The 10,704-nt window shown below is 37.9% G+C and overlaps 1 protein-coding gene across 9 annotated transcripts; it reads left to right on the top strand.

Moving 5' to 3' along the window:
• The first annotated feature begins 711 nt into the window (after nucleotides 1-711).
• Nucleotides 712-10,503, top strand: LOC113736779 (protein NLP9-like). 9 transcript variants are annotated; one of them, XM_027263883.2, is made up of 7 exons: nucleotides 712-905; nucleotides 1,247-1,301; nucleotides 1,441-2,662; nucleotides 5,616-5,660; nucleotides 5,824-6,579; nucleotides 8,266-8,389; nucleotides 8,920-10,503. In XM_027263883.2, the coding sequence occupies exons 3-7, from the start codon at nucleotides 1,721-1,723 to the stop codon at nucleotides 10,056-10,058; spliced, it is 3,006 nt and encodes a 1,001-aa protein (XP_027119684.2). In that variant the 5' UTR covers nucleotides 712-905; nucleotides 1,247-1,301; nucleotides 1,441-1,720; the 3' UTR covers nucleotides 10,059-10,503. The 9 variants fall into 9 exon arrangements, with proteins under 9 accessions (XP_027119684.2, XP_027119679.2, XP_071939503.1 ...); XM_027263878.2 differs by having other exon boundaries at nucleotides 1,449-2,662; XM_072083402.1 differs by lacking the exon at nucleotides 712-905 and adding an exon at nucleotides 928-1,124.
• Nucleotides 10,504-10,704: the final 201 nt, after the last annotated feature.

Below are 10,704 nucleotides of genomic sequence, written 5' to 3' on the forward strand. Positions count from 1 at the left end.
ACATTCTTTAAACGGTAGGCACAAATATGAGGTGGGTATCCATTAATTAGTTTTTGTCACTTAAGTCGTATGTCATTTAACATAGGATTTTCCTTTCCAACGTGTGTTGTGCAACTTCTTGTTAGATATGTTTTCCTATTTTGTAAATGTTGAATAGTGTTTTAATGATATCTGAATTAACCTTCTAAATTAGGCTACAAGGGTTGCGGGTCGATCTAAAGTACAAAGTGAATTTTACAAATCTAGCAAATTTCAAAAATGTTGTCCAATCTTCCTATTTCAACCCATACCAAAAGAATTGAACAAAAATGTAATTATTTACCAAACCAAACCACCAATTGGTTGGATTGTGTTGATTTGTGGGCTCTTTCTTAGATTGTGTTTTGCACTAGGATTTCGATTATCTTTGAATGTTTCTAATTTGACTGTTCTTGTGTGATTTCAACTTGTTGAAAAAAAAAAAAAAACCAAACCAAACCAAACCAAACGAGAGAGACTCTAGAGTGAAGGGATGAAACCTGGGAAAGAAACGTACGCTCCTGAGACTCTCTGAATAAGCCAATAAGCAGAAAAGGAAAGAATCATTTCTTCCTATATTTCTATTTTCAGTAAGTAAGCTGTCCCTGAACGGCTGAAGTCAGCAGCCGTAGATTCCCCTACCGGCAATTTTCTCTTTCGCATTTTCTTTTCTCAGACTTACCCAATTATGACTCTACTTCTGTTTTTTCTTTTCTCTCTCCGCCCCTCTCTCTCTCTTGTGTGAGCTCAGCCGCAATTTTGCTTTAGTTTCAAGAACAGCCCTTCATCTTTCTCTCTCTCACACACCACGCAACATACTCAGCCTTCCATTTTTGTCGACATCTATCCATGTATTTTTTACTTATTAACAGATGCAAAGTACAATAGTAAGTTTTTTCTTTTTCTTTTTTTTTTATTTGAGAGAGTAGAGTAGTAAGATATTAGTCAAAGAATTTCTGGTCTTTTTTCGTTTTAGGCTGTTGCTTTATTCAGTACTGAGATTTTTTTTTTCTATGTATGACCCTTTATTTTATGTATGTGATGAATCTGGACATGGTTTTATCGGAGTTTCTGAGCTATGTATTAGCTGCGCATATGGTAGAGAAGTGGGATTTTCATTTGATTTGTTGTTTGTTTGGTAATTCTTGGACTTTTTTGAAAACTCTTTTCCCAAAGCACTAATTCAAGGCTCTGTCCTTTTTTTTCCTGTTTTCGTCCCATCTTGCAGAATTCAGGCTTTTTATAGGCGGAAATATCTTTTGCCAATTTTCTGAATCCCTCAGGTCAGTCCTCCCTCAAAGCTGCACTTTGTTCTTTTCTGAGGCTCAAAGAATATAAAAGGGATTTAAGAAAACTTATTTGTCTGGTTATTGATGATATTTATGCTACAAAACTGGTTCTGGAGAGTGATTTTCATCATAGTTTTTCAGGGTTTGGTGTGGATAGCGATAGATTGGTCGATTGGATTTTTCAAGCTGGGAATTCTCAGTGGAGAGGAGCTGAGTTTAGATGAGTTTGAGGTTGAAATGTTGGGTTCTTGGCGTTCAAGTAGGGGAAGATTTTAGGGACGGAGGTTTTGGTTTGAGGATTTCGAGGATTCTTTAACATTTGCTGAACTAATATAGAAATAGGATAAATCCTCTTTTGTGGAGGGTTGGATTTTACACTTTGTCTTTGCTTTTATAATTTTGGGTTGTAAAAAATGGAGTACCCTTATCCATCTACGGAAAAGGGTGGTTTTTGGGCATCGCCTCGGGCTCAGAAAGATGGAAATGCATCATTTGATGGAAGTACTAGGACCTGGAATTTGGAAGATTCGTTTCAAGAATTGATGAATTTCGATGCATATGCCGGATGGTGTAATAGTCCAAGTTCAGCGGACCAGTTTTTCGGTCCTTTTGGTTTGTCTCCCATGAGTTCAAGTTATGTGCCTTTAGATGGAATGAACTTTGGAGAACAGAGTATTGAGGGCTTCCGGGTGGCAGATGGTGAAACCGGGGGAAGTTCTTCTGGTGGGGAAGATAAAATGATCCGTCAGGATTTGGAGAACCGGTTCCATGTTCCGATGGATACAGCTAGTGAAGGGGTTGACCTCACTGGTCGAAATGATAAGAGCTGTAGACAGCATGATGATGATGTTGTGAACACGGTGAACTCTTTGATTTCAAGGCCACCTTCCCAAACTCTTCCTGAGAAAATGCTCAAGGCGTTGTCTCTGTTTAAAGAGTCAGCTGGAGGGGGTATTCTGGCGCAAGTTTGGATTCCAATTAGGGATGGTAACAGATACATCTTAAGCACTTGTGAACAACCTTATTTGCTTGATCAGGCTCTCTCTGGTTATCGTGAAGTGTCCAGGGCATTCACTTTTTCTGTAGAAGTGAAACCAGGGTCTTTTTTGGGGCTTCCTGGACGTGTATTTGCCTCTAGAGTTCCAGAGTGGACATCGAACGTTATGTATTACAAGGAAGCTGAGTATTTGCGAGTGCAACATGCTCTTGACCATGAAGTATGTGGATCAATTGCTTTCCCTGTTTTTGAGGATGATTCCTTTGATTTGTCATGCTGTGCAGTGCTGGAACTTGTCACAATTAAAGAACAGCCACACTTTGATTTGGAGATGGATAGTGTTTGTCGTGCACTGCAGGTGAATCTTTGTGATCTTTTGTTGTCTCATATTGCTTCTAGATTATGTTACTTTATGCTTTTCTATCAGAGCTCGTAACTAGATAATTTGGCAAATTTGATCTCTGTGTTACCTGCAAAACTATCATTGAGGGTGCTCATAGAGATGCCATGTGGTGAAGTGGATGCAATGAACTTTAAAATGCTTGTGCATTTCCTTTTCAGCTCTTTTCTTTTTGTTTTGTTGGGGGGGGGGGGGGGGGGGGTTGGTTGTTGAGGTTCAAGGTGTCATAGGTGCACTTAGTTCACATTGATGATTCCGTTTTGCCATCTTCAGATTATCTTTTAAATATGTAATCAGAAGTTAAGAGAGTAAAGCAAGAAGTTCATTGACCATACATGGTTAAGGAGGATGAGGGTCAACCTGAAGTTGGACTACTTGCTTCTGCAAACGAGAGTCGATTCTAGGGGAAGGAGATATTTTCATTAAATTTTTGAAAAAATATTGCTTAAGGTGAAGCTTTGAATGGTTTTCTGCTCCTGCTTTTCTGACAGTTTATTCTAGTCCTGTTTTTTGATGATTGATGTTTTCTAAATATTTCGGTCATTTTTGGCAGCTTAAGGAAGATGTCTTCCATTTCCGGGCCCATATACTTACCCACCCAACACCCCCCCCCCCCCAAAAAAAAAAAAAACTCAGCCTGTTTGCTGGACCTCCACAGTTTTGAAGCATCTCAATAGCTTGATTAGAATGAGTATTAACTGTGACATCTACGAATATGAAGCAAATTTATGGAACTTATCACTAGGCATGATGGTTTTCTACGATGCTTTAGCTAAACTGTCCACTATTATCTGTTACACTTTTACCGACCTTGACTGGAAAGAGAAAGTGGGAATGGGAAGGCAGGATTTCTCATGCAGCTGGTCTTGCCTTTAGCATGATTAAAGGTGCAAGGGAAACCAAAGTTGATGAAACTTGTTTTTTAAGTATGGAATTGCACAGTGTACAAGAGATTAATACGTAAGCATAATTAATATATATTACTATTGAGAAAGCTTTTTTGGGTCTAACCACCCGGTATCCCTTTCGGACTAATCCGGATTCGGCCCGGGGAGCGCCCGCAGAGTTTGACTCTTACTCGAGGGTGAAGGCCTGGCCCTGGAGTTATCGCAGGAGCGCAGCGAGGATCGAACCTTGGTCGTCCTGCTCGCATTACCAGCCGCTTACCACTGGCCCCAACTCCTCGGGTTTCTATTGAGAAAGCTTTACAGATTTGAAAAGAAAGTTACTTCTCATGATGATTAATACTGTCAGAATTCCCCATTGGTGATTTGTTTTGTAGAAAAATTTTGGTACATACAGATTTTGCAAATATAATCTGTGATACCAAGGGTCCTGAGGGTGTAGGCTAGGGAAGCCAATGACTTCTTCTGATTAAAAAATCGCATGGATAACCTGCCGCCTGCTTCTTAGAGATCATGTTAAACCACATATCTGTTTGTTGGCCATTAAGTTAATTGTGAAGATATCAAGTTAGTTATGTTCATTTTTCCATTTTTTTTTGTTTCACTTGGATTACAAACTGAAGAAAGGTTGAATTGATTTTTGTAATTCAACATCATACTCCTTAAATGTTTATAGTATCAATTTGTCTGTGTCTTCTTTTCCTTTCCAGATGTATTTTGTGCTTGCATGAATAAGTTGGTAATCAATTCAATGCTCACTTATAATCTTCTATATGTAGGAAAAATTTATTTAGTATGACTAACATCTTCTAATCACCTTTTTCATTTTTTTTGCCTCTTGGAGGACAATTTAATTCATGAAACATTGTATGAAAAGTGTCAAGCTTAACTGTTAGTTAATGGTTTCATAGTAGTTAAGTGGATTGCTACACATTATAGGGATAGTGGAGTTCGCTTGTCTATGGAAGTATTTGTTAGCTAAGTGCAATATATCCTGCTCTTTGTAGTATCTTTTAGATGCTTCTAACATGTGAGCAACATAAGTAATTTGTATACAAAACTCCACATTCGTTTTTATTTAAAATTCCCAATGGATGGCTGTTGATGCCTGTTGGTATGTACACTGTGCTTTAGGTGTAATCTGAACTTTGGTTGAATCAAGTACCCTTCCATGCATTTGACTATGCTATTTGATTGGACAAGTCATTAACATGACTTGGTGCCTATAACTGACCCAATTTTGTGGCTTGTCGAATTGAAAATGCCAAATTGTTTTTAGTATGATGGCAGTAAGCTGTAACACCAAATAGATACATGTTATTTCCATGAGAAGCTAATCTGCTCTCTTGTGTGAATCTTGTGTTTTGCTTAGAGAGAATGGAATTTACTTTTGACAGATGGAAAGAGCAATAATTGATGTGTGTTGCAGACATCAGATCAAGAACCTCTGCTTCTGATTATGAATATAGTAACTTCCTAAACTCAACTGCCTCTTAATGACAGTAAATCACAGACCAAGAGAGGACATTGTAAATCACAGACCAAGAGAGGACATTGTAAATCACAGACCAAGAGAGGACATTGTAAATCACAGACCAAGAGAGGACATTTTTTCCCATTGAACATAGGTCCTTTGATAAATGATAAGATGAATTGGTAAAAAATTTGCAATTCCAACTGATTAATTGTCCATACATGTAAGCATTCTTCTTTGTATGACAATAAGAAATTAAAATTATGGGAGCATTTATGTAAGACACTGCAAACATGGATGTGAAAGCTCATAATTCTTTGTTTCAATTTTCTTATCATGATTAAAGAGAGTCATGAAAATGTTAATTGAAGTATTTGTATTATTGTTGTTGTAGACATGTCTAGTTTTTGCTTGGAATTGGCATTGTATGTCCTAGGGAATCTGATCCTTTTTATATTTAGACACTGGTTATTTTTTGTTTTATTTTTTAGCCATGAGATGTATAGTAAATTGGTCTTTTAACCATTTGCAGGCTGTAAACTTGAGGAGTGCTGCACCACCTCGACTATATCCCCAGGTATCATGAAGATTTCTTGATTGGAGAATTAAACTCTATTAGGAAAAAGAGAATTAAACTCTATTAGGAAAAAAAAAAATTAACTCTATTAGGAAAAAAAATAGTCTTGCATGTTCAATCTAATTGGATTGTAATGCGGCTTCTGCTGTTGGATGATTTGCAGTGTCTATCGAAGAATCAAAGAGTTGCATTAGCTGAGATAACTGACGTTTTACGAGCTGTATGTCATGCACATAGGTTGCCTTTGGCTCTGACATGGATCCCATGTAGTTACACTGAAGCTGTTGATGAACCTGTAAAATTACGCATTGGAGGAAGTGCTGCCAGTTCTAATGAAAATTCCATACTGTGCATTGAAGATACTGCTTGTTATGTCAATGATCGAAGTATGGAAGGATTTGTGCATGTGTGCATGGAACATTATCTTGAGGAAGGACAAGGTATTGCTGGGAAGGCTCTTCAATCTAATCATCCATTCTTCTTCCCTGACGTGAAAGATTACCATATAAGTGAATATCCGCTTGTTCATCATGCACGTAAATTTAACCTGAATGCTGCTGTAGCAATTAGGCTAAGGAGCACGTATACTGGTGATGATGACTACATATTAGAATTCTTTCTTCCTGTCAATATGAGAGGGAGTTCAGAGCAGCAGCTTCTGTTAAATAACCTCTCCAGTACTATGCAGCGGATCTGTAGGAGTTTGCGGACAGTGTCAGATGCAGAATTGATTGGGGGAGACGATATTAAAGTTGAGTTGCCCAATAGGTCAGTCAATAACTTACCTACAACTGCATTACCGAGGAACTGCTCTCAACAATCTCTGTTGAATAGCAATTCGAGTTCTTCGGATCATTTGTTCTCAGGTACATCTGAGACAAAGAGTTCTCATAAGGGAGATACTGCTTCTGGTGAGCAGGTATTCTGTTTTCATTACCTTTCTTGCCTTCTTATTAGATTTTAGTACTTCTTTAATCTATTGTTCTGATTTTGAAGATTTGGGGTCCATTTGTTGTCCGTTGAGTATGATTTACTCTGAGGAATTTAAGATTTTATTAGATACTAACTGTAGTAGCTTAAGTATTACGATTGACATTATTTTAGTCGAATTGTCTCAATTAGTTGCCATGATATGTTTAGCTTAGAAAGAAAGAGGTTCATGTTTAACCTCAAATACGATCTCTTGTTTCTTTTTCCTCTTAATCTTTCAGTATTATTTCTAGTTGTCCTGATATGTGCCATTTATTGCTTTGATTTCCTTCATCTATTCTCAGTCCCTGTGGGACATATTGGGGTTATGTTTGAATTCTTTTATTGTTCTCCTCTAGTTGATTTCAAGTGCTTCATGAGACCCAAGACTCTAGGCCTTTCAGTGATAATGTATCTTTCTGATTATTTAGTATCTTGTGTCTTATATTTCTTAGTTACAGTTACAGTTGAAGATGAAGCAAATTAGTAACATGCAGCTTAATTGACAAACCAAACATGATTTTGTCGCCTGTATCTCTTGTCCTTTTTATCAGTTGAGGGTGGAGTTTGGTTTCAAACAGTAACCTCTTGTTGGTTTATAGCTAGCCCTGTTTCAAAACTGATTTTTCTTGTTCTAAGACATTCACGTAATTCCATTTCCTGGAATAATTTCATATGGACATTCAGTGACACAACAAGGCCATGGATAACTTCTGGCTGTATGTCTCGCCTTAGGATTAATTGTTCTCGACTTCCAAGTATTTATATTCCATGTTACATAAACTAGCTCATATCATCGACCAATTGACAATGTGTTACTTGACTTGGGTCATAATCCATCTTAGCTCATATCATCTTTGTAAACATGCTTTTAAGTCCTCCCCCATTATGTTATTTAACCAAATCAAATTTGACAAGCTACAATTAGGGTTTTACATATTTGGGAAAATAAAAAATTCATATTGTACAATTAAAAAAGCAGTTAAGCTCCTGCATGTGGACCCACCGATATGCTTGGGTAACATTTATTGCATAGATAGGTTTTGTAGTGAGCCCCTTCCTAGGTGATGCATGATGCTGTGGAGCCATATAGAGAATTCTTGTTATACCATCTTCTTTCACTGTACTCACTAAAATTCTGCTTAATGTTATGTCTGTAACAGGGATGAAGATGAACCCAATATCTAGAGAAAGCCATGAAGTTTGGATTCCTAACCATTTTTCTTTCTTGTTAACTCTAGGAGGTTGAGTAATTGGAAGATTTATGTTTATTTGGTGATTAGCCAGTATAGGACTAAGAGCATTGTTTATTATTCCTTCCTATGATATTGTCAAGGATTCTTTTTTGGCTTCTTCATACGATGTCTGGAGCGAAGTTGAGAGGTTTGGAGTGAGGGAGAAGCTCTAATTAGTTGTTTTAAACAGCAGTCACATGCTGCCTAGGAGAGCAAAATGAGATGAAAATAGTAGAGTTACTATATGTGGTATAAAGACGCTTTAAACACTTGTATAGGATAATGTTGCTTAGCAATGCATAAAGACTAAAATTTCCTTTTTCTTTCAGATATTTGTGATTCATTCTTTTTGGTGGTTGGTGGAGTTTGATCCATCTATTGCTTCTTGGTTTTTATTGTAGGCAATGGCTGGACCAAAAAGGCAATCTGAGAAAAAGCGAAGCACAGCGGAAAAGCATGTCAGCTTAAGTGTTCTCCAGCAATACTTTTGTGGGAGCTTGAAGGATGCTGCCAAAAGCATTGGTGGTGAGACTTCTTCCTCATTTTCATACCAAAGTTTATTGTCTTTGCCTATACTAGAAACTATGTTGATTGCTTTTATAAGAACTGTGTGAATGGAATTTTGAGAAGGATGTCAACAAATTAAACTTTGATCTTTAGTTTCTTGTTCCTTCTAAAGTCTTTCTACTTGCTACCTACATTGTTAGCTACCTGTGAATTGAAAATGGTTCTATTTGTTTTTTTTTCCCCTTGTTTTTGGACCTGATACTACTTTGTATTAACTGCTCAAGTGCTTGTAGTGAATAATGAAAATTATAACAGCAACTGCATCACACTGATTTCAACCTGCTTTATGTGGAATTGATGGAAAGCAGTTTCTATTGGCCCCTCTTGCACCCACATTGCTTTTCTTCTCTTGTGACCATGTAGAAAGAGGGAAACAGGGGCAAGAATAATGTAAATGGAATTTTGTTAACTTAATTCCCTTTCTCTGGAATGATGAAATGTTTGTCACTGGTCACTCAGTGCTTACAGTTTTGTTTCTGTTTTTGCAGTTTGTCCGACTACACTAAAAAGAATATGTAGACAGCATGGCATCTTGAGGTGGCCATCCCGCAAGATAAACAAAGTGAATCGTTCTTTGAAAAAGATCCAAAGTGTGCTTGACTCTGTTCAGGGGGTGGAAGGAGGTCTGAAGTTTGATCCAGCTACTGGGGGCCTATTGGCTGGTGGCTCTGTCATCCAAGACTTTGATACTAGAAAAGGCATGCTCTGTCCAGTAAAAAGTGCTTCTCTCAGAAACCCTGATTCACTCACCCAAGATACAACTTCTGCTTGTCAAACTTATTGCATGGATGGCGAGAATTCTGTGGTCAAAATGGAAGAGTGCGATATGGATGCCATTGAAGTGCAGAATGCTAATATGCTGAGTCCAAACTCTCGTAAGGAAGCAAGTAAACTGCAATCAAGCACAGTAGTATGCTGCAATGACGGCAAACTGGCTGCATTAGATGCAGGGCAATCACAGCCAGCTAGTCCTTGGCCATATTCTGGTAATGCATCTCTTGATTCTTACCTAAAAAAGAGTAGCGACAAGGAATGGTGTCTAAATGGTGATAGGCAGAAGTTAGGTAAATCCGACCATCAGTTAGTTTCCCTTAGTTCGAGCTCTCTTGTTGTTGTTGATGAGATTGAGGCGAAGATGAAGAGTGATAATGGATTGGATGGTGATGACGGAGGCCTTGAATATAATCAGCCTACCTCCTCAAGCATGACTGACTCATCAAATAGGTCTGGGTCAATGATGAATGGCAGTTCATCAAGCTCTAGAAACTTTGGTGAACAAAAGCATTCAAAAAATGAGTCAAACTTCGGAGACAGCAGTTCAAAACTGACTGCGAAAGCTACGTATAAGGACGATACGATTCGATTTAAATTTGATCCTTCTGCAGGATGTTTACAACTTTATGAAGAAATTTCAAAGAGGTTCAAACTACAATTGGGGGTGTTCCAGTTGAAGTACATGGACGATGAAGAGGAATGGGTGATGTTGGTAAGTGATGCAGATCTCCAAGAATGTCTTGAGATCCTAGACTTTCTTGGTACTCGGACTATCAAGTTTCTGGTACGAGATACACCTCAGACCGTTGGCAGCTCAGGTAGCAGCAATTGTTACTTGACAGGAGGTTCATAAAGTCAACGGCGCAGGCTGATAACTGTTGTTTCTTGAAGTGAATTATGTTGGCTTCGAAGCTGATCTCAAGGAGTGACTAAAAACATCTTGTTTTGCACTCATCTTCTGGAGTTTTGTCTTTATACTGGTTGTGCCAATTGTATTTTGGCTGAAAAACCAAGCATATAAAAGAATAAGAAGGAAGAAGCAGGCCAACGGCTAGCATTTTTTCCAGTAAGGTTTCTGATTGAAATCCATCCATGTCACTAGATCTTTTTTTTTACTTTTGTACATGTAGAAGTTACTGAGGTTTGCAGTCTTTAGAAGAGCTAGGCCGCTAAATGTTTGTGTTCTAACCCATTCTGTATAGTAGTTAGGTAAAACATATGTAGGAAAGTATGAGAGTATCAGGGGCTAATATCTCTGCTAATGTATGTTTTTGTATGAAAGGATAGTAGATTTGTTACTTTCTGTTTCTATCTTACCCTATTTTGTGCTGCCTTGTCGTTGTGCATTAGAAGCCCTTACAGGGCAAACCTTACTGTTGTTGTTTTACATTTGGTGACCCGAATTGTTTCACAAACCATAACGATAGAGCAATTGATATGATCTTTTCTAGCAATTTTAAAAGCATCAAGAATGATGAACTAAAGGTTGAGTACACAAA

The sequence above is a fragment of the Coffea arabica genome, chromosome 3e, assembly GCF_036785885.1.
Source record: "Coffea arabica cultivar ET-39 chromosome 3e, Coffea Arabica ET-39 HiFi, whole genome shotgun sequence".
In the NCBI taxonomy this organism is placed as follows: Eukaryota; Viridiplantae; Streptophyta; class Magnoliopsida; order Gentianales; family Rubiaceae; genus Coffea; species Coffea arabica.

Coding starts and splice junctions, on each gene's coding strand:
- LOC113736779 (XM_027263883.2), top strand. CDS start 1,721: ATGGAGTACCCTTATCCATCTACGGAAAAGGGTGGTTTTTGGGCATCG. Junction 5,661..5,823: donor CACCTCGACTATATCCCCAG/GTATCATGAAGA, acceptor GATGATTTGCAG/TGTCTATCGAAGAATCAAAG. Junction 8,390..8,919: donor TGCTGCCAAAAGCATTGGTG/GTGAGACTTCTT, acceptor CTGTTTTTGCAG/TTTGTCCGACTACACTAAAA.